This window comes from Saccostrea cucullata, unplaced genomic scaffold (assembly GCF_032062105.1).
Source record: "Saccostrea cucullata isolate Sc308-1 unplaced genomic scaffold, CSIRO_AGI_Scuc_v1 ctg122, whole genome shotgun sequence".
NCBI classification, from domain to species: domain Eukaryota; kingdom Metazoa; phylum Mollusca; class Bivalvia; order Ostreida; family Ostreidae; genus Saccostrea; species Saccostrea cuccullata.
Window position 1 is genome coordinate 200,126 of NW_026932975.1, and position 25,419 is coordinate 225,544.

Sequence of the window (25,419 nt, forward strand, 5' to 3'; positions counted from 1 at the left end):
TTTGTTGAAAGATCTTTGCTAGTACAACCCGGCGTATCCTTTAAAGCACTACCCTTATCAAAACTCTTCATTTTTACTTTCAGCTGTCCTTGAAGTACATGTACACTAAAGATGGCCATAAAAAAATCCAGTTTTTTTCTTTTTCTTTCTAGCCGCCATGTTAACAGATTGATATTATACACTTTACAATGCATAAACAACCGAAACAACACTTAAAATGTAGATTTATGCAATAAACAAAACAAAATACATACATAAGTAAATTTGCTGCGTGTTCATACGACAAAATTTACTCACAAGAACTAATAATTTGCGACAACATGTATGCAAAAGTTAATTTGCACCTAGTCCTGACCAGGTGTAAATTTACTTTTATGAAGCAACTGTGAGAATTTACATGTGAAAAATCTGTATATACGACAAAAATTGCACATGTGAGTAAATTTACATATGAGTAAAAAATACTGAGCTATGCAAATCATGTCGTATGAATGGGGTATTAGTGTGCAAATAAGGCCTAACAGTGTAGATGAAAAAAAAGTCTTTTACACTGGAAGGCTCATTATATCGACCATAGCATTGCTAAATTTTGATTAGTGACATTCTTGCCTCATTAACTCACCTGCCAGCAGCGTGCATCGTTTCGACGTAGAGCGTATCTAATCTAACGGTAGACATAAACTTCAAAACGCAGGTGATTATGCTATATTGCTACACAAATAAGTGAAAATGACGATGAAAAAGTTGAAGTCATCACGTTTATCATAATGTATGTACGAAATAAATTCAAATATATGGAGATAAAGGGCAGCTTTCAAGCTCAAAAATCCATTCAACAATTCAAAGGCAAAGCAAACAGTACCTCCAAAAATCTGAGGTGAGATCAGGCGCCACGGAGGAACGAAAGTATCAAAGATGAAATCACGTTTTTGCCTCGCGGATTATTCAGTACTCAAGAGCATGCTCTGAGTACAATATTTTTTTTAAACCAAGGCATTTCAAAAATAGATAAGCTAATCTTTTCGTAAACATCAATACTAGTAGCCGTTATAATTAATTTTTAGTAAAAATAATCTATCATTTGGTCATTTGTTTGTTTGCTTTTAATGTTCCTTGAATTTTTTTTTACTCAGATTGAGACATCACCACTTGCTGCTGCAAGGGCTGCTTATTTAGACTTGTACTCTGCACTTCTGCACTTTCTGTCTTTGAGTAGTGAGAGATTTTTTTTTACATGCCATCACGTATTGGCACTCGAGACTTCGGTTTATTAAACGGTCCGTTATGAAACCCGCGTTGTAAGGAACACACTCTTCTCTTGCGACGCTCTAACCACTGCAACGACTGAGGTCGTATGGGGACTGATATTTTTCGTGCCAATTGTTAGGTCATTGATTTTATATTTAATATTCGGTATACGCAGAGCTATCTGTAGGTGTGACCGAGTGACGGTATTGCTTACTTCTCCATAGTTCTTGATCCCATCTCTGGAATTTCGTGGGATCCATGTTTTATGCCCTTTCTATAGATTTTTATTGTACTTTTGTTGTCGATCACTGTTCTTTAGCTTCACCAGCTTTCACATTACCTCAGGATTATTGCATATTAAAATTAGCTCCATATGGTTCTGTTGTTCTCAAAGACCCCCCTCCCATTTCCCCCAAGTAAAACCTAACGGGTTCCCTCTTAAACCCAGGTGGCATTTTTCTGAACAATCTTGAACTTACTTATTTTATGGATTCCTGTTGAGAAATTCATATAACACGTTTTTGTCATGCATTGAGTCATGCTTTAGAGTGCCTAACACAGATAGAGGACGTGATATTGATTTTGAAAATTGATATTATATCGATCGATCCTGGTCACGTACTCTGAGTATCACCTGATTTTTTTGACTGTGCATATTTTAAACAATTGATTGTTTTCAATGTTGCACTGCAAAATGCTATCTTTTTAAAAATTCATCAGACTATGAAAAACACGATATCGAAATAGGTCACATAACATATTCAAAGCATACAAGGAAACATATCTCTTGCTTTATTCAACAAAACTTTCATACCAATGAATGCAATATATTTACCCAGGTCAAGGATATGGAATGCATTTCCAACACGCTGGTATGTCAAATTGTTTCGTATTTTTTTAACTATGAAAATACGATTCAATAATTTTACGAAGTGTTTTGTGAGATAATATTGTTTTCTTTTTCGTGCAAGCTCTGGTTTTGGTTGTTTATTTTTCCATTTTCTTTATTACCTTATGTGTGAACCTGTATTGTTTTGACCTTGAGTAAGTTTAGAAGTATGAAATGCCATTTTTTAAAATTATATCTTATAAAAGTTATGTAAAACGTTTAAAACAACGTATCCTTGCTTTTTCTTTCTTTTTTTAATTAAAAAAAAGACATTTCATTTTATCTAAAAAGTCATTAAATATTTTGAAATAAATTATTTCAAGATCATAAAAATTGGCTCAGGAAGTAAAACAGTGTTCCTCATATTTGATTCAGAACATGTGCATTATTATTTATCATTACTTTATAAGTTTCTCCGTTTTAAAAATAGATTCCCGACACATCATTTTATTGAAAGCTCAAAATGATATTTATTCAAATTTTAGCTGTATACTTCTTTCTTGATCATGTGATACATTGTATATTTTCTTGCTCTGCAATAAAATATTTGAAACAAAAACAACAGAGAGAAAAAAGAACGAATTGCAATTTTCTGAAAGAAATTATAACATTTCACAATTTTCATTTGTTTCTTTTTTCCTAAGTCACTAACGCTTTTAAACATTTTTTCTCAGGTACATATTATTATGCAATGGTCTGTAATAAGTTTTTATATTTAACATGCATAATCAAGGAATTTTAAATGTTTAAATGTATTTGTCTGCAAAAAAACCTTGAACTCAGACCAAAGGAAGTATCGGTTCCATAACGATAATTAAAAAAAGAGATAAAACCGTTCCGTAATTATAAAGCATGTAATCCAAAATAAAAATGAATGAATTGATTATGTAATAAAGTCATGGAGAAATCGTACCCGATATTAATCTTTTGACCTTAATTGGAGCGTCAAAATATTTTTAATCAAGAAAATGTGTAAACATTTATATAGTTCTATTGAACCTAACAGCAATTACTTGAAGTGACCTAGTCTATGAAAACACGGCTTCCCAAATATTCTTGACCACTAAGAAGACCTAAATCCGAACTCTATTGAATGTCTGAACAAATAAAATATTTGACTGGCTGAAAAAACATCAAAGACAAAATAAATCTGTTTAAGAATAACAATTATGAATCTGATATTAAGATTTTTTTCGATCAGAGAACTTTAGACACTATATAGAGCAACGACCAGCCTGTCTTTGCTAAGCTTAATCTTTTGCTCTTTTTATTTGTGTTTGAAATTAGGGAAATAACGTCATTCATATAACTTTTTTTTCATAATTTAAGAACATGTGGATAACCAATCAGTTATCAACATTACAAAGCTTAATTTTACAGTCCGTATGGCACGAACATTTTCTAAAAACCTTTCAACAAAATCCTAAATTTAATTCTTTTATTTCCGTAAAGGTAACATTTTACAAAAGAAGACATATAAAATTCAAAATCATTATAAGGTTTGAATAATGTTGATTTCACTCGATTCTAAAGACATTTTCTATATGGATTTGCAATAAGTCCGTTTTTACTACCAATTTTGTCCAAGATTGGACACAATGATTGTGCAGTGACAACACGTATTTTGGGACCGAAATCATTCTACCTTGGGCTAATATAATTGTCCCTGTATGGTCTAATTGTATTTATTTCTATTTAATTGGATTATTTAGTTTAAAAATATATCTAAAATGTTTTTGGCGAATATTGACCAACAAGAAAAATTCCTTAAATGACATTCCACGATCCATATCTTGCAAAATGACTTAAAATCGCTAAAAAAAATTTCTATACATAAAGTAATTGAAACACGAAACAAGATTCTTGCATAATTCCATAAAAAAAATGAAAAAAATATTACAAATCAGATAATTCAATCACAAGGTTTATTTACTGCAATGGCATACTTGTAACCTACAGAATATCATATATTTTTCATTGTTTAACCAACAGTGTTGCTTGATTAATTTAGGTTACAAGATTTCTGTGAATGATTTATAAGAATGGATATAAAATTTCATATTTGTAAACATACTTTTTTAGATACTATAAATTAAAAATGATATTTCTGTTCTGAATTTCTTATCTCTTAAATTTTTAAATGGAGTTTTGGGTTCTTAAGGTCTTCAATCCCTAATAGGAACAAATTCAAAGAAATTAAAAACATAACAGATATGTAGGCATTGAATACTCAGTTTGTTTAGACATACTTCCCATTTATTACTATAAGTATGTATAGTGGGATGTGTCCTACTTCATGACCGTGAATTTTAGTAAGAGTTATCTCCCCTTTTTTAATTAATACAAAAAATCAATTTAAAAAAATTTAGCCGGTAAAAAAATTGTTTTCAATTGTCATTCTATTTTTAATGTGTTAATGCGTCTTTCCACCTCAGGATTTATTAATATTCAAATCATTTGAATTTTTATTTTGAAAAAACGCTTTTCCCCATAGACTTCAATGCAATCTTTGTTAATTAACTACTGCTTCATTAATGAATTTTTTGAAAATTTTTCGCGGGCAAACCTTTTCCACTATAAAATGCCTTAATATAATATCAGAGTATTGTGTACTTGACGGACATTTAAGGGTAGAGAATTTGGTCCCATTAGGGATGGAAATCCTTAAGTAGCCGATATTAGTGCCATATCATCAGTAATATTGGAAAATTTTAAACAAAATAATCAATTTTTAAAGCAGACATCATATAAATTAATAAACGACATTTTACACCTTTCTCCTCAAATGATATTCGGACCAACAATCCTCAATATCATTAAAACTTTGAAATAATTATGCAGATTGTTTAAAATTGTGTTGATTTTTTGATTGATTGAAAAAAAATTGAAGTAGAATTTTTTTAAGAGTTAAAAAATTATAATTTTACAAAATTGCGTTCTTAGTCTAAATATCATTAAATTAATTTTTATCACGAAATCTGTTCAGTGGTTAACCATTAATCACATTTTAAAAATAATCAGAAATCTTGTCCAAAAGCAGTTTAAAATTTCAACTGAATTAGGTTGCACTTTAGCGATGTTTTCATAATCCATATCGCCACCTATTCTTAACAGAAATAATCAAGAGTTTTGGCTAGTGGACAAATCTCTTACATGGGGCTAATATTGAGTCCGTGGTATAGAGAAAAGGTCATCGAGTGTTTCGGACAGGGGCAAAGAATAAACATTTGTCCTCTTTAAAAGAATATTGAACTTTAAACAAAAAACAGCTTAAGTTTTACTTTACATATTATAGTTAAAGGAAATTGAATGACTGTAGGACATCCAAGGCTATATACATGTAATACAAATAAAAGCAAACCTAGAACTGTTTACATTGGACATATCGTTGTCTGTCAATCAAAGAAAAATGTACTTTTAAAAAGTTTATACCTTTTCATATTACATAACATTATATTGCACAATCCCAAGGCCTTACAGAAATGTACTAAGTAAAGATTTTTAAAACATCTTTGGTCATGTGTCGAGTATAGTTATGAACTTATTCAGTAACATAATAATTCGGAGACATGTAATCAGATCTTCTTTTTAAAAAAAGCAAGCATAAATATTATTATAAAGTTTATAATAATATTTATGCTTGGTTTTTAAACCTTCTGTGTATATACGATTTTTGTGTCAAGTATGACCCCCTTTGTTTTCCTTTTCAAACTGACACTATTAAACCCTGTATCGTTGACCTTGTCCTTTTGAACTTTGTGCAACATCATTGCAAATCCTATTATCATAGTCGAAATGTGATTTTCCCCCCAAGATATTCCTTTCAGAGTTATGGTGTGTAACCAAAGGCATAGGTTTACATTTAAAAAAAAATAAGATATGGGTTATTCTTATTTTAAAAAATATGTACCGTCAGGTGCCTGCCTGTGCAATCAAGATACCTTGACTCTGAACAAATAAGTATTAAAATAGAATATAATATACACGCCCTCTGTTCAAGCTAAATTTTGTACGTAGTATAGTTTTTTTATTAACTTTTTTTTTCTTTCTCAAAGTCATGACCACTGCAATTTAAAAAAAATCTGTTTGCTTGGCCTTCCCCAAAATCACTATATAGAGAAGCTTGCCCTCGAGTCTTCACCTGCTTTATCTAAAGTTCATAATGTTATTCAACTTTAAAGATTTGTTAAGAAAAATGGTTTAATAGTTTTGCAAATGTTGATTTAACTTTAATCTATGATCATTGTACATGGTCATTTTGTTACAGGTTGCATTACAAACAAATATAAGCGTCTAACCTATTCAGAAATAAAAGTCTTCTGATTCCACATAATTTCATAAAATATAACATTCAGGAAATCACAATTTCAAACTATGAACAATGAGTAATGAATTTCGAAGAGAACATGTTTTTTTTATATCTCATTTTGGCATTCCTACAAAAAGAAGTGAGCAAAAGAAAGACAGTAGAATTTGAGGTTAGTGGGCCTTTTAAATTTAAATTTTAAAAGTAAGATTTTTAAAAAACCATGAAAACAACTCATTGCTTCAACATTTTGTCTGTATACTCTAATCAAATAATATTGTTATTGATTTTAGAAAATAATTACTAGTATATATTACAAGCACTAATTTCAATGGATTATTTTATCTAACAAAGCAAACGATTTGAGAACAAGGATGAAATTTGTAAAGAATACAGATACAAGTTCAGGATAATAAAAAGTACAATGTATAAGGATGAAATTTGTAAAGAATACAGATACAAGTTCAGGATAATAAAAAGTACAATGTATAAACGATGTTTTTTTTTTTTAATAAATGACTACCATGAAATTGTTAGTAATGGAGGTGATCAACAAAAAGTCATCAGCTAGACAGTATATTGGTCGATACAATGACCTTGTCGGCAAATATAATGAAATACGTGGAGATAACGAACAGTATTCCATATCAAAGTCCATAAAACAATACAAAATAGGAGCAGAGCAAACACGGACCTCCAAAACATCGGAGGTGGGATCAGGTGCCATGGAGGAGTGAGCATCCCTTGCCGACCGGTCACACCCGCTGTGTGCTCCCTTTGATGATTGGGAAATAAAGGGAAAATCCGTGGACAACTCAGTGTGTAAATACTGACCTAACAATTAGTATGTAATTAACGTCATTCAGTATTTGACTTGATGGGTTACATTTGCTGACAAGATCATTGTATCGACTATAAAATTTACGAAATGATGACTTTAAACGAGACTGCTGATATTCTTTCATCAATATCAATCATAAAGTCAAATACTGACCGATGTTCAAACAAATTGGTGAGCTATTATTTTCAGACTGATTTGTCTACTTATTTTCTTTGTTTGCCCGGTCATGACAAGGAGTTCATGGCCGATGTGACCGGTTGACCCTGCGGACGCTTACGCCCTCATCATAAGGAAAATATCAAAATACATCACACGTTGTTGCCTTCATATGCAGTTTTCTGATTGTGGACTCTCGATCAGTTATCCATATCTCAGCTCTTCTCTACTTCTCTCCTCTTAGTTTGGATAGTGCATTGTTGCAACCTCAATTGAAATACGACCACTATTGAAATATTTTTTTCAATATTGGATGAAGGTGCATTTCAATAATAAACGTGCATATCGTTTAAAACAAACTTCAACCCTCTTTAAACAAGAATATTTTGAGTTGATATTGAGCTCAAATTGGCTTGAAAGGTAAAACATTTAAAAATATTTTTTTTTAAAAATGATCTTTTTTTTTACTAAAAAGTTTACTTGAAAATTTTGCACATTAAATTGAATATTAATCTTTAATAATACTGAGATATGATTACTCTTTAATGTCAAAGGGACATTCAATGAAATATTTCATCAAAAAGGTACCCTCTAGGTTACCATAGGCAGAAGTATTATATTTCTTAAAGAAACAATTTGGCCAAATTATAACTTTCATGCAATATATTCCATTAATACTTTGTCAAGTGTTCTATATCAATCTAAACAGAAGAATCTCTTTCTTATCAAACTGCTTCGTCACAATACCTCTCAACTCAAGAATTGAATTTTTCTCAGTCGAATCAGCTGGAGGCGTAAGTTGACTATAAAGAGATAAAAGAACATAAAGTCAGACATTGAACAAAAAGAGAATAAAAGATGCATAAAGTCTTTTGTGACGAAATACAAAGAATACTCAATACAAAATGGTTATTTTTCAAAGCGCAAACCGACACAATCAACAATAGTTGGTAAAATAGGTAAGATTATCTAACTTTTAATACTTGTTTTGGCTTTTTTTATGATCAATCTTTGAACAGTGAATTTTTCAGTGGAATATGTGTACTTAATTGTAAATATTTATTTCTGTTAAAAGGAAGAACTGTGATGATTCAAAGACATCATAAATACAGAGTAAATCTTCAAAACCTATAATAAGAAAATGAGAAAATCATCAATATAATTATATTTTCTTAATATTCAAAATTATTTGCTAACAATACATGTTGGAAAGGAGGAGAATAATAAAAGAGCTGAAAAGGTGTGTATATTACCTATATACATCCAAAGTATATGTCCTTATTACTATCCCTGGTGGGATTAAAAATATTACTTAGGATTCAAGAAATTATATGCTTCATATGTTTCAAGGTTTCAATCCAACTGATTCTAAATTCATTCCAAGTCTTCATTTGACCTTAACTGAATCGACACTTTGTGAGGCGATTTTCCAGAGTTTTGACAAAAAATGTTGAAAAGATATTTTCTAATTGTCCCACCTTGGAAAACAGATTGCTGATGTAGTATGAAAATAAATAACAGTAATCAAACTCAAAATTTCATTTAAAACAATACAAACTGGGAGGAGAACAAACACTGATCTATAAAATCCTTGGAGAAAGGATCACGTGTCATGGCGAAGTTAGCATCTCCTGTCTAACCGTCACACCTGCCGTGTGCCCCTTGATGTGATAAGGCAAACAGAAAAAATACTTAGACAAATCAGTGTGAAAAAATAATGGCCTTACAACCAATATGAAAACACGTCAGTCAGATATTGACTTGAGGATAGGTTGTATTTGCTGACTAGGGCCATTATATGGTATCAATCAAAGAACTTGTGAGATGATGAGTTTAAACAAGATCTTTGATATCATTGTATAATCAACTTATTTTTCAAAAACTTGTCTCGATTATTAAATTCCTGACATAAGTTCTTTTTGAAATATATTATTAGATTAGATCTAGATGTACACTTTACGGTCCCCTGTATGTAAGATATTATCATGAAAAGAGTGAAGATAATAGCGATCGATCTTAAGGTAGTCCGATCCTCAGGTTTACAAAATAAGCAATTAAGTAATCAAAAATACTCATGAAAGTATCTCTGAATCCATTAAGTTATGCAAATTTATCCACAGTATTTCTTTAAAGTTAAAGATTAAAGTTAATCATATTATATAAGAAAAATCGTCAAATCTCCAATATTGTTGCAGAAAAAGCGAAAAGGAATATCAGCTATGCATTTTCTAATTGCAAATTGATCAACAAATATATTTAAGGTTAAATAACGATAGGTATCCAGGCATTCAGAGATATTGTCATGGTTTTTATACTTATTTGGTATTTTTTGTCTTCTATTTCCGTCATGTATTCTATAATACATAGTGTAAAAGGCTTTTGCTATCATTACAAGACACCATAAATCACTTCTCATTTCATATCATGCTAATAATCATTGGCATCTAAGGCTGGATTCAAGGAAATCTTATTTCTCTAAAACTATATTAATTTTTTGTTCTTTTATAGGGCACAAATGTCATCTTTTATAAGACCTTTTCTAAGACTTCAAAAAACCTTGAATCTTATAAAGATGAATATAATGAAAATTGTTGCATGAAAAAAATTTCATTTTCAAGCTTCATTTTGCTGCATTTCAAATTAAATACGAATTTTTGGAGTTATCCTTCCTGGTTGAGGATCGGATATCCTTAACTGACTGTAAACAATGCAAAAATGTGAAGAGGGCAAAAACAAGAACCCCTGAAAAATCCAGAGGTGGATTCAGAATTTAGAAAAAAGCGCACACAATTGGTTTGAAATAAAGCAGCCAAAAATACGCAGTGATCGGTTAAATTTGCTAACAAGATCATTAAAGAGAAAATAGAATTTACAAAATACTTACTTTTAATAAAATCTCTGTAACATCAATTAAATCTGTCCGTATCAGGCCTCGGTTTGAAAACTGGTAATACTTGGAGCATGCTCTCGAATAAGCTGGGGAATGTTGACGTTATGTATGGTGTATGCAAAGACCTCTTCACAACACCTCCTATGGTTGCATACCACTTACCGGTGAAAATGAAAATTTTGACCTATACTCGGGACTCGGGGCCATTGAACAGTGATGGATCTTTTTGTGCCTGCATCATCTGCGATACAGGGCCTCGATGTATACGGTCTCATCCCAATGATCGGTCTCCACGACCCACAGTGGGATTCGAACTCACCACATAGGACCATCTCCTTACTCCGCGACTCTAGATCAGACGTTCTACCACTGCATCACGCGGGCGACTCTAACAAGTTTAAGACATGTCATTTGAAGCACTCTTAATGATGGAGAAGACAAATGATGTGAATTTGTTTGTTTTCTTATATACATTTCATAATTAATTGATAATTGATTTACCCTTTAAAGTACATTTCCTCAAAGTTTTAAACATATGGTAACTGACTACTGACAGACTGGCTTAGGTGCGTTGACCTGGACGTAGAGACATAGGTCATTTTATAAAAGCACATTTTCGCACTGGTAGATAGTTTTTAGTCAGTGATTATATTGCTCGCACAATCATACTAAAGTAATTTCAATGTCTGATATTAAAAATAACTTTCCAGAGACATATTATCATATATTTTACTTGGCCAATCATGAATATACACGTAATTAAATATTTGATATTTTTAAAAAAAATTTAAAAAGAAGTTATGCAGACACATTTCTTTAAGTGTTTTATTTTTATTATTATTATTATTGCTTTTAATGGTTGGTATGTAAGCACGTACTTATATATTTTCGTTGTTCGGAGGAACTATGGGCTTTCACATCCTTCACATAAGGTCATCAGACTTATTTTTAGGGGACACTGAAATACACACACACACACACACACACACACACACACACACACAGAGAGAGAAAGAGAGAGAGAGAGATTTCCGAAAATATTCAAACTGCCAAAATTTGATTCATGTTATTCTTCCACCTGACAGATAATCCGTCCTGTTGTGATACCTCACATCAAGAAGACAATTCTGGAAATTTTTTTAGCCTATGGTTCTTGATTACGCTGTCACTTTTGTGATTACAGCTGTTGAAAGCATTTCATCACAACCTGACAAAACCTGACATAACCATAGACTTTGGTATTAAATCTGAATTTCACCTATCAGGATGGTTCAAAGTACAAATTTGAACATTCAACCAATTTAGATTACATCTACCTTTATTTCTTTTATTTCATTTTTACAATTCTTGGTAATCTTTCAAAACACGTTAAATATGCTCTGTCTCTCATTCGCTCTCTCTCTCTCAAATTACCTTGCATGTACTTCTGTTTTTGATATTTTCAATCTTTTAAAAGGATATTTTTTTTAATTTCATCAATTAAATAGAAATAATGATTGTTTGCTTGATTGTCGTTAAACGCCGAATCAGTGGTATTTTTTTGTCATATTTTTGGCGGAAAATGTTAATTATTTCAAAGGATATTACAAAACAATAAGCTTGGTATCATTGAAATTGATTGAAATCAGCATCAGGAATTCAAACCTAGCATTACTTCATATGAAAGGTTAAATTAAAAAAAAAACAGTGGTGTAATAAATACTCCTGTATTCACAATTTCAGTTAAGCTTACTTATGGAACTCTTTTTTTCAAACTTTATTCCATATCGTTGTTTGGTTAAGAAAATGACATTTATATGAAACAAAACAGCTTGCGTAGCCTTATGTTTGATTTGTGTCTAATAATTGTATTCTTACATAAAAGAAACATTTGACTTTCACAGAGAATAAAACATAAGTAGATGTTCAAGTGTTAAAGGAGATAATATTTGGTTTAAAACGTGCAGTTTTTTGGGTCATGTTTGCTATGTTTTGTTTCATATGTGCAAATTTAATCCTGACTGCGGGTAAAACATGTAGATTGAATTTAAGCATACATTTCTTTCTCATAAAGTTGGGAAATATTTACTCAAACTTCAAATTCTACTTGAACTTTACAGAAATATAATTTGAATTCTGAAAGCCAATAGGAATATAATAAGACACAAGAACCATTTGTTACAATCCCATTTCGTCAGATCATGTTTTTATGTACTCTATATGTACATTGAGAATAATAGTTTTTAATGTTTTTTGGCTCATTTCCTTTGGTGTACGTAATAAAAACTAGTACATAGAGATTTAAAGGTTGCAAGCTGGAGCACGGAAGGGAACTTACATAAAAATGTCATTTTAGAAACCTCAAAACCAAGAATCAAATTCTATTTGCTATCATAATTAATTTTGTTGTCTTAATTATTTGAATCTTGTATCAACATTTGATATAAAGGCTTTGACAATGCCAATATTCCTAAAATTGAAAAAAGAAGAACTCACCTAAAGGAAGATAAAAGGTGGAATGCAAACAATATGACTAATCATTATAAGTGCTTTTCTTAACGAGAAAAAATGAGCAATATATATATTAATACTTTAATTTTGATCTCTTATCATGGCCCACCCAATCCTTGGAGGCATGAATTCAAAAATGAAGTTTATACATTACTATAGGATGCTTGGATATCAAGACTCATCATGGTCTTACAGTAAAAACTTAAATCTATAACAGAAAGCTTTCACAAAAGTAGGTCCTTAACTAATGATGTTTGTTTGTTTTGAACATATTTTATTGTATAATTTATACAAAGGGATTGGTTACAAGTTCTTGCAACTTAAAAAAACCTTTCCATGTAATATATACAATAATTATAATTAGTGATTGCCAAAATCAATTGAAGGTGTTAAGTTATACATATACATGATAAATACAAAATTTCAAGGTAAGACACTTACTAAGGATTCAGAGTTCTTACAATATGTAAATCTATAATGTTACATGTAAATGATTACAATGACAACAAAAATATTTGACAATAATGATAATAAATAATAAACATGATCACAAGTAAAATTCTCACATCATAAACAATCAAAGTTGTACAGATATGATTAGATGACAAAGAAACAAAAGAAGAAAACTAATGATACTGAAATGCAAGAATTTTCAGGGAGAGCAGATTCAATATTGTTCTTATCATGGTTCCAGAGTCGGGCGGGGACACAATAAGGGATGCACAATGAAGGTCGAAAAAAATAATAATAAGTCATACTAGTTATATTAGTGTTGAAGAATTACCATATTGTGGAAAAGTTTGAAAAAGTGTCATGACTATTTGGAATATGGTGGGGATACAATGAAATGTGGAGATAACAGACGGTATTCAAACTAAAATGTCCACTCAAACAATACAAACTGGGAGCAAACACAAACTCTAAAACGTCAGAGATGGGATCAGGTTTTATGAAAGAGCATCCCCTGCAGACCGATCACATAACACCATGTGCTTCTGGTCATTACCTTACAAAATTATTAAAATAGAATAATTTGTAGACAATTCAGTGTGTTTATACATGTGATGGCCTAGCATTCAGTATGAAAAACGTCAGTCAGCACTTGACTTAATGAAAGATTTTTTTTTTGCTGACAAATTCATTGTATCGACCATAGAACTTGCGAGGCTTTAAGCGAGACTGCTTATTTTCTTGTTTCATCAACTGGTTTGTCAGTGGCTAGGCTTTGGGCTCAAAATTTTGCATGGAAATAAATGCTATCCAAATTATAAAATATTCTACTGAAGAAAAGAGGGCCCAGGTTTTTCGGATGAGCATTACTCGTGGACGAATCATTTTCTTCATATGGGTATTTTGACGTCAAGAGTAACCGGGTGTCTGTGTGTATCCGGGTTGTCCTTAAAATTGCACGGTTTCATGCACGGTGCTTTCATCTCAAAGACAATTTCTATTGCTTATTCAATTCAATACATATATCTTGTAAATATGTGCTTGTTGTATCGGAACTTTTTCTACAAATTTTTCAAAAGGAAAACGCTGCGTTATAATTAAAGATCATTTTATAAGTTGTGTGCAATCTTAAAGAATGATTCCATAGAGAAAAAAAAATAAGGTTAGTAGTCACATATCACGCCCTCTGTTTTCAGTATATTCATAATGTAATATCAGTTATTTCAACATTATTAGCAGCTTCGTGGGACGCCCTTCCAAAATAATTTTCCGTCCAAGGTGTCAAAATTTTTATGCAAATACTATTGGATTTTCAAGACGAAAAACTTTTAAATAATACACGTAAAATAAATAACGCCATCTAAATCAAAAACAATTTGAATCAGCAAAAAGAAAATTATCTGGAAATTATTTTCTAATGTAAAGTAATGAACACTAAGCAAACAGCTTCATTGATTCTCGAATCAAAATTACTGCCCTTTACACATCAAAGGGGCACATTTTATAATATGGAAATTCCTTCCAAAATTAATTTCATATCAGAGAATCAACATTTATTTATATTAGTTTTATGTGTAAGACATTAACTTTATATCTGTTCATGCCTTGCAAATTTTCTGGACGTAATTAAAGAAATTGTAATAAGGAAATATTAGATCTTGTATTACTTCCAAACTAAAAATTCTAGGTAGTCTAATTCTAATAAAAAGTAAATAAATAATGTAATTAAAATGAAATTTTATAAGCTAAGTTCTAATATACATATATTGTGGAAATTTTGTTTTATTTATTTGTAATGAAGGTAAAGTGTTACATATCACTAACTAGAATGGAAAAGAAGAAAGGGGGACATGATGAAAGCAGTAGGTAGAAATGCTCTTAAAATTTTACTCAAGTGCATGTGTTCTCTTCTCTTCAGTGCCCTGTGATTTTTCTCTTCTTTTGTCGATTTTTTTTTTATTCACACATTTGAAACATGCAAAACGTAGTACTTTAAGTGCAAAATAAAGGACGATAAAAGACACAGTCAGCTTCTTGAAGCATGAATGTTCTTGATCATGACCAAAGCATATTAATTTTAAAAGGAAGAATATAAAAATAAGATTGCCTATTGATATATTTTGAAAAATTAATAAAAAGTGATAAATAGTTTTGCATTCATATGCCATACAATTGTCGCAGATATATCAGATTACGCAATCAAAGTAATTAACAGTGTCCCTCGATATTGATCTATAGGGCCTTAGTTATTAAAGTGTTACAAATATTTTTTGACTGATATTCAAGAAAGATAACCACAAAATAAAAAAAAATCCTTAGTTCTTACAGTCAAGTTTGTCTGGTGATACAGTTCAAGAATAAGAATCTTGAACAAAAAGTTCTTACAAGACATTCTCTATAACTGATTGGTGCAAGGTGGTACACTGATGTTGGCGATATAACCGCCATATTTTGATGGTATAATTTCAAGTGCAATATCAATAAGATCAGAATGGAATATGGTTATACAAAATTCTTTATCTTGATTTACGTGCATCAGATGCATTTTAATGATATTGGAATCTTTCGGTCTATTTATTGACAGTGGTTGAGAGAAAAGAGAAATAAAAGTGACCGAAAGGTTCCAAAATGAACTGCTATTTTCATATCTTTATCTTTTTAGAAAATAGATTCCAATTAAGATTTTTAATTTTTTTTATATAATTACAAGGCAAATGCTTATTGAATAAAACGTCTGTATAAAATCAGGCTCAGTACTATGAATTGTTCGCTATAATAATTAAGTTTGGAGTATCATTTAAGCGGCTTTCTCGTGCATGTATATATTTTAGTGCATTTTAAAAGTAGACTGTATGAAAGAAAATTTATATTTTTAAACTATTTATATTTACTCAACCTGCCAAAAATGTCGTTATTTAAATATTCTGATTTTATCTGAAATAAACAAAAATAATGATAGCACGATACTTATATTTTACACCCAATAATCTAACACAGTCACGCCTTCCGGATATAACTTACTAGTTTAACTTTTATAAATAAATAAAGATAGTAAGCTTCATTTAATTGGGAAATCAAGCGTCGAAAACTAATTTGTCAAAAAATGAAGTTGAATACCAGGTATTCTAAAATATTGACGTCAGGTAGATTGTTTATCTCTGTCCTTATGATTCATATCTTGCAGTTTTTCTCTAAAAAAAATATCTTTAAAAAATTAATAAAAAGCTATTTTTGAAACAGTTTTCTTAAGTTGGTATAAAATAGCATAATTAATTTATTGGTCAATAACACTTGTATAACAAATCTTAAATGCACACTCCAAGCCATGTGCGACACTGAAACAATGAGCCAGAACGGACATGTTTCAATACTCTTGAATTGCCGTCATGCAAATATGAATTCGGGTAAATCTTGATTCCTATATTTTTAAAGTTTATCAACCTTTTGTTATACCGTCCGTTCATCGGTTCGTTAACTGTTTTCGTAAATAAATTACCAGAATGTCGTCAATGATTTAGAATGGAAATGACTTCAGAACAGAAAAATACCTGACCAGTTGATTAAAATTTTTATCTTGGAGCTTGAATCTGAGATCGTTATCCGCTGACATTTAACAGGAATTTTTACAGCACCTGTCAAAGCTTAAAATAATCTGCTTCAAGATTGCGTCAATTCCTAATCATCATTATAAGAATTTTGAAATGATGAACTGTAACCTTATGCTCTTAACATTAACATTTTGATTAACAAAAATAAGTCATTCACATTTTACAAGTATTTCCTAGTTAGATAAAAATATTAAATTAAAACAACAAAAACAATCAAGAAAACTTCGTCGCTCTTCAAAGTCGAGCACGCACGATGATTCGTAAAAAATTCGAAAGAACTTTCAGACAATTTAAAATCGTAAAATGTTCAAAAGCCAGTAGCATCAAAATGTACGACTTTTTCACATTGTAATAACAATCCCCACGATAAATTAAAAACTATGCTTTTTTATATCATAGACAACTATTTTCTCAATAAAAATATGGAAGTCGGAATTTTTTTCTATATTGTGATTGGTATTCAACAAAATTACTTTTTTAAAATCCTATACTCTGACATTGATATTAAAAGGATGTTAAAGTCTTACAGAGAACTGTAATACTGGAATATAGATAATTGTCCTTTATTAGCTTACCTTTTTTTATATTCCTATGAAGAAGATTTTATTCAAAATCTTCTACATGAGAAGAAGAAAACACTTGTTTTGGCCGTTATCTCGACATATTTGATATATTATTAATTAACAGTAGTTAATTCCATTCAAATGCCGATTCGAACCTATCCTAATAAACTTGAAATAAAAAAAAATATACGCCACAAAGATTGCCTTTCTTTTTCATGCTGAAGTGAACTGTAGATAGAAAAGGGATGCTTACTCCTCGTTAACAGCTGAACCCACCTCTGAATTTCCAGAGGTCCGTGTTGATTCTCTCTTCATTTTTTCATTTGTATTGTTTATAAATTTCCTCAGTTCTATCATTGTTAGTTATCTTCACTTTTTCCATTCCTCAGGTTATATCCACTTTAGCCCCATACGGAGGTGGGATCAGGAGCAATGAAGGAATGACTATTCCCGGTCTCATTTGCCGTGTGCTTCTTGTCATGGTCAGATTGAACAAAATTCCGTAGCAATTTAGTGTGTAAATTATGGCCTAACAACTATGGTGAAAAAAACACGTTAATCAGTAATTGACTTTACAATTGATCGTATTTGCTGACAGGGTAATTTGATTTATCATAGAACTTGTGAGATGATGACTTTTAAAGAGACTATTAATTTGTTTGTCTCATCAAATTGTTTGTTAATAATTCGAGATTTTTTTATCCGTATTTTTAAAATACTTTACCACTTGCAATGGGGGGTGCAAATTAAGACATATACTCTTCATCTAGGGCCTATGAGCAATGAGATTTTTTTGTCAGCACCAGTTGTAAAATGAGACCTTGGTTTAACTAAAATACACACCCCTGCAGCATTTGTAGCAAATTGGATGTAAATATATGTGTATCATCTATTCAAGTTCGGTTAGGGTCAGGTTTAAACTGAACTGAGAATGCACCTGCTCAAAATAAATCTGTTCATTCATCCAATAATGTATAGGACGGAGACAGCATCGATCAAAGTCTAGAAATGTGCATCCCTAGATGCAGTAGCCCTGCTGTTTTTACCACATAAAGGGTTTCCAGTTATCAGTTAACTGAAAAGGGGCAGTCTCAAAAGCAGCATGAAAAGTTTTCAAACTTAACAGAAGTAAAGAAGCATGAAAAGTTTTCAAACTTAACATGTAATTGGAGAAAACTAAAAATAAATCTATGTCTTTAACCATGTGGATACAGCATTTCCAATGCAAAAGATGGTTGGGCAATGCTTTTTTCATAACAGATGACTAAACATCTGTTTCTTTTTGTGTGATATACTTTTTTTGTTTGCTTTTTTTTTTTGTTTTTGTTTTTTGTTTCCTAAGCGATCACCTGATGACTATTTGATACTACTGTGAAATAGACCAAAGTTAAATCTAGTAATGTATTCATTACAAAAACAAGGGTTATCCGCAGGCGAATCATTGTTTTGTTAATATTCAGGTCGCTTGATTTAAATGCAAATTATTGGTTAACCATTTTTTACATATTTTCTAATTTAAAAGCTTACTTTTTACGTAAATAATCTATTCTAAAGTATATTTATAATATTTTAAACGGATATTCTTATGGGTTAATTACGAAAAAGATTTGTCTATATTGAGTAAAAATGCAACTGGTCCAATTCTTTCCAAGATAAAAAAAAAAGCGACTTGATTATGGATATATTTAAATACTACACTTCCGACTTCTCTCTATCATCGTTTATTTTTTATATAGCTTACTTAAGAAAACCTTGTTATCATTAAGATTCTTTACCATGCATATTCTGCACATGAAAATTTAAACATTAATTTCAATTGCTTACTTTTTAACAAAAAATCATTTATAAACGTTTGCATGCATATTCTGTACATAAAAATTAGAATTTATTTCAATAGCTTACATTTCAAATAAATCTTGTTATCAATCAATAAATTACGTTTGTATGCAAATTCTGCATATCAAAATTTAAGTTTTATTTCCGACAACCTACTTTTAAAAAAATCATGTTATCATTTAGATACATTTGCATGCATATTCTGACCAATAAAAATTTAAAATTAATTTTGACAGATTACTTTATCTAAAATATCTTCATTTCACTAAGATACTTTAGCATGCATTTATTATTTTTTTTTTTGGACATATTTTTTACATAATTATTTATCAGAATCTTTGTTTTAATTTTCTCCTTGTTATATCTCATTCATAATGGTTCTTGTTGCAATGAGAGTATTATATCTAAATCAACAGCCTTTATAAAACAATATTTTTAGCAATTTAGACTAGAATGCTAAATGTTTGTATATATAGACACACACACCCCCCCCCCCCCCCCCCCCCCCCCCGAGAACAAAGCTATTTACGGTAAATATGTGGAGATAGTATTTTTTTCTGGCTTTTTAAAAATTGATTTTAAATAATATACAAGGGCCATATTTCAGTGCTACATTTGCATGCTAATCAGAGGGGCATCTTATTTTCAGCGCACTAAAATATAATATTTAATCAATTTCTAGTTATATGTATGACGTATTTCGCGGGCAACGTGAAACGAAAAAGGGGTGTAATGAATTCCTTTTCCAGAAAATACAATGTATAAAAACATTTTAATTCAGCAACAAACTTTTGTTTTAAATATTTTTTTTTAAAAAATGCTAACCTGATCCGTCCCTTCACATGGAATGATACAAGTTTATTATATAGTGTCTTATCTTCGTCATAAGTAAAAAATACCGGTATATAGGTCCAAAGAAAACTGGTAAAAAGAACAGGTTTTTGTAATAACCGGATATGGTATTTAAAAATTATTAGTTATTAACTAGCATGCAACATTTTTTGCACCATTTAATCATTTGAATAAGTAGTAATCCTCAATGTGCTAAGGAAAAAGTAACCTACCTTGTTTTAAAAATATATCATAATGTGAATGTAAAATAATTTCAATGTGCTTGTGTAAGTTATAAAGTCTATTAAAGCATAAATATGTTGACTAGAAAATTGCAATCAAATGAAAATTATAAAAAATCTTCAAAAATCTCAAATATTGCCCACATGTGACATCAAACATGCTAGATGCTACTTATTTATGTTAACATGCAAGACAAATATGTTGACATGCAACTTAAATGTAAAATAATTTGACATGCAACTTTTTCTGGATTCTATAACTTATGTCCCTTATAAATATTTTGAAAACCCATCATATCATTATATCTAAAATCAGTTTTTGCATTGCATTGAAACTTCTGTCAAAACTAAGTTGCAAACACAACTCTCATAAAACCTAGCATCTAGCATGTTTGATGTCACATGTGCAATATTGAGATTTTTATGATTATTTATTTGACTTCTGATGTATGTTGCATGGAAACTCCAGTCATATGACAATTTAAATCATATAACATATTTCCCTTATTGATATTTTGAAAAACCCAACATATCATTATATCTAAAAATATCTTCAAAGTATTTTGCATTATCAATTGATAAAGACTAAATCTTCTTTGAAGTTACTGCGATGGTCCAGTCATAGGAAAAGAACCAATTTTACTTATCAGTTGATAAGAGATTTTGAAGTTACCCCACCCTACCCCTTCACAAAAAATACATTTCAAGACACGATTTATTCACCCCACTTGGAGGTCTTTCATTTGCAGTAAATCTAATTTTAAAAAAATTGGAATAGAATACTCGTAAGTAATATTCAAAATTTGCCTCTACCAGGAGTAAAGAACTTCAATGAAAAACTTGCAATAATGCCAATTGTTTCGTTTCTCTGTATCTTTTACGTCCCTCCGAGGAGGAAAGAAATTATTTCAAATCTATTTATCTCTCTCTAAATCTTTTAAACCAAACAAGTTTGAAAATATACTTCCTTATCAACAAAAAAATATTAGAGTAAACTAAAATATTACTATTGTTACAGTATTTAAAATTTTTACTTTAGTTAGTCAAAGTTTTTTATTATAATTTTAGAATTGTTCTATTCTAATATCTCCGATTCTTGAATGTAACTATTTGATATAAGATGGCAACATTATTATTATTTCTATAATACACATCACCGATGTTCAATTAAAAGATATCAAACCCTAAACCTCAAAGTTCAAAAGCAAAGTTCTATAGTAAATCATAGAATCAGAACATTTACAAATACAATGAAATATATGAAGACAACAAACAGTTTTCAAGCTCAAAGGTCCATTAAAACAATACAAATCAAGAGCAGAGCAAACAAGGGCATCCTAAACATCAGAGGTGGGGTAAGGTGCCATGAAGTGAGCATCTCTTGCCGACCAGTCACAACCGCAGTGTGCTCCTCAATCGTCGTGATCGGGAAATAACAGGGAAATCTGTGGACAATTCAGTGTGTAAAATAATGGCCTAACAATAAGCATGAAAAACGTCAGTCAGTATCAGACAAGGCCATTGTATCGACCATAGAACTTACGAAATGGTGAATTTAAAGCAATATGAGCTGAATTTTTGAGAATTTTATTTTGCTGGTAAAGTGTGTTATAATGATTAATCTGTATGTAACCTAAACCCTTATGATCAATAAAACAAAAATAAAGTTTAAAAATGTTTCAGAAGAAATATTTCTGTACAACCGAACATACAGTATTATATAGGAAAACATTAATGTACAGGACGACAATGATTCAATTTTGCTTCAATCAAAGCGTATAAAAAGTTCTTTCATAGCAAATATGAACAACAGAAGTTTATAAATGTTCTATTTTTCTATCGTTGAAATAGTTAATTACAAATTTGCAACATTTTTTTTCCGATGTCAAACATGCAGCTCATATTGCTTTAAACGAGACTTTTGGTTTTCCAGTTTCATCATCTTGGTTGTCAATAACTTATTTCTTTTTAAATATTGCTCAAACATAGAGTATGCTCTTGCGTATCGATATAAACCCTGTATGTACGTGATAAGAGTATATTAGGGTATATTGCTATATACGTAAAGGAAGTTGACGATTGAAAAGATAAATCAACACGTTTATCATGAAGCTTTGTTGTAGGGCTAACATAAACCTCTTTTTCTAGTAGATCCAAATATGAAACAGATGTGTCATATACATCATCTCGACATGTGAATGGAAATAGCTATTGTTAATTGATAATACGTCGTCGAATACCTGGTCACCAATAATTACTTACGGTACCAATTGCTAGAAACTCAAGCATCTTTTTATTACAACATGTATCAACTTCAGAGTAAGTATGTGTACAATAAGAATGGTTTTAACAAAATAATGTTGCAAATGACTAAGACAAAGTAATTATATTTACGTTCCAGGTTTATTGAAAAAGCAGCTGTCAAAAAGTAAAACTTTAATTTATAGTTGGGAATGGTTGTATGCAGAGTAGAAAAGTTGTAAGTTCAATGATGCTTTTGATAAAATGTTGTTATTTATTAAAAATTTCAGAAATTCCCTGGAATTTTTAAGCACCCACACATATGATCTACACCACTTCTCGAATCTATTGTTACACAGTATTCCCGACGCTTCTCCATCACTGCTGTTCGTATTGTATCGAGCAGTAAAGAAAGAGGCTTGGAAGAACATTTACTAGAACCACTATGTATCTTGGAAGGATTTTTGTGAAGATTCGAAATCCAAAATAGAGATGGTAAACTACAGACAATAGTTGACTATAGTAATTTTTAGGTGGGGTTGTTTCAGAAGAAAGGTCAAGAGTATTTTAAGTTTACGAACAACACACCCATGAGAACAATTTAGAAGAAGTAGCAGTAAGTCACCCGAGTGACTTAGATAACCTTAAAAATTCTTCACAGTTTATTGCATTATCCTTAAAAATAACCACACGGTATTTATATTAAGATATTCTTTATTCACTGATATATCATACAAATATACAGACTCACGCCTCTCTCCCCCTGATTAAAGTGTACTCGCATAATAAGAATATTAATGATGATGACAAATGAAAATGATAGTTTATGTACAGCAAAAATTAAAAACATCATTCAATCTCATATAAAAATATCATTATCTATTTTTTTTAAGTTAAAAGCGGTGTGTGTGAAACTTCTTTATAGAAAAATATACTCTTAAATTCAGCAACAAACTTTTGATTAAACTTATGATTCAGAGCAAATAAATTGCATTTTATAGCGAGCAGGCTAATTTAAAACTTAAGCTAAATACAAAAAAATATACTAGTAAATCAAAGTTTGCTCGGAAATTATATATTTGATCTTCAGATATACAACACGGTGTATTATAAAGCTTGGTAGAGTTGAATTGGTCCCTTATTATGGAATGGAGACAGTGACATGATGATGCAAGGTTTACTATATATCGCGCATTTCAAGAACTGTACAGGTACTCGTAATTACGGTCTATTGTACCATTATAATATCTATACGCTGACACTCATTACATAGTACGCCTTGATCTCTTGCAAGTCTTTGAAAAATTTATTTAAAAAATAATATCATAAGATCTAATTTCAACTTTCGGATCATCTCGGACCCTTTGGTGTTGATGGAAGACGTCTCATTGTATTCGCACTTTGACCATTTTGCATAGTTGGTGTTGTCCGACCTGATGGCGTGGTTCTTCCAGAAGGAGTTACTCTTCCGCTAGCGCTATAAGTGGGAGTTGTCCTCCCTGATCGAACTGGAGTTGATGTTTTAGGTGTCATGGGTGTTCGTGGAGTCCCCGTAGATGGCCTTGAAGTGGGAGTGTTTGATCGTGGCACATATGTGGGAGTCGGTTGTGGAGTTTTAGAGCGGGAATATGGCGAAGGGGATTGTGAAGTCCGAGGGGAATTATAGGAAGAGTTCATGCCCCTAGTCGGTGTAGATGGCGGCAAGCGAGACTTTGATTGGTTGTTCGTTATATTAGAAGATGAATTACTTAAACGCTTAGTTCTCTGTAAACTGCCCGTTGAACCTATATATGGGAAAAAATATGAATATTTTAAATATCGCCTAATCTGCAGTGAAAGCAGTCAATAGCCCGTGAGCCTAGAAAGAGAATACAAATTTATACTTGGCAGGCATCAGTGTACATTAAAATATTGAATTAAAGAGAAATTATATTCTTGATGGTCTCATAAGAATAATTAAAATATTTGCGAGAATATATCATTAGGGATACCAACTATACGTACATATATAACAAATAAACCAAATAAAGCCAATTTCTGTCTACGTAGCAAAGATAACTAAATCAATTGCTGGAATAGCTCTACACACTAAAAATATTTAAGGTGTAAAAAAAAACATCCGAACAATATTGTTTTTAAAATAAGTTAGTGTCCATCCCCAACAATCATTATTTATAAACGGTGCGTGCCAATGCTTGCAAAAATACAACTTTTTTTTCCTCAAATTTTACCATGCGTTAATTAAAAAAAACTTAGTAAACCATCCACCAAATATAACAAAATGCAATTATATCTGAATCAGTTCATTAAAAATATTTTTGAGGGAACTTAAAAATGGCGAACACATTGGAGAAGCGGTGGACGTTGGTAGACACACAATACGGACTACCTACCGCCAAAATCGGAAGATTTTCGCATTGTGTTCCGGGGTGGGGCACCACCAGTGCCCGACAGATTTACCATTGATGACGTCACCCTACTTCTTCTGAGTGAGTTATCTCCGGAACTGCCAGCTGATAAAAGAATTATACGTGAATTGTGTGTCCCTCTTCAACCTACATTCGGGCCTTTCTGTTTTCCTCGGGTTTTGACGTCGAGTTTTTAATTTTTTTTTTAAATTGAATCTTTCTGATGTTAAATTTTTTGTGTTTTACAGTAACATTTACGATAAAAAACATGTTCACGATGCCAAAACCCGAAGAGTTACAGTCCGATATAAAAATAACACGCTTCAGTGTTTGATTGTGTGATGAGTGCGGTGCTCCTTGAATTTTCCCGATTTTTGATCGATGTATGCAATTTGTTTGAATATAAATTTCCCCCCAAGA

At 31.0% G+C, this 25,419-nt stretch overlaps 1 protein-coding gene across 6 annotated transcripts in view; it reads right to left on the bottom strand.

Annotated features, from left to right (window-relative positions):
* Positions 1-23,287: 23,287 nt before the first annotated feature.
* Positions 23,288-25,419, bottom strand: part of LOC134236700 (dystonin-like) — a 44,208-nt gene continuing 42,076 nt past the window's right edge. For 5 of the 6 annotated variants that reach the window (XM_062718874.1, XM_062718875.1, XM_062718877.1 and 2 more), the window contains 2 exons: positions 24,985-25,104; positions 23,288-24,375 (listed from right to left, as the gene is read on the bottom strand). In XM_062718874.1, the coding sequence (XP_062574858.1) occupies positions 23,942-24,375; positions 24,985-25,104 (554 nt within the window). In that variant the 3' untranslated portion in view covers positions 23,288-23,941. The remainder of the gene's footprint in view (positions 24,376-24,984; positions 25,105-25,419) is intronic. The other variant, XM_062718878.1, reaches the window with a different exon arrangement.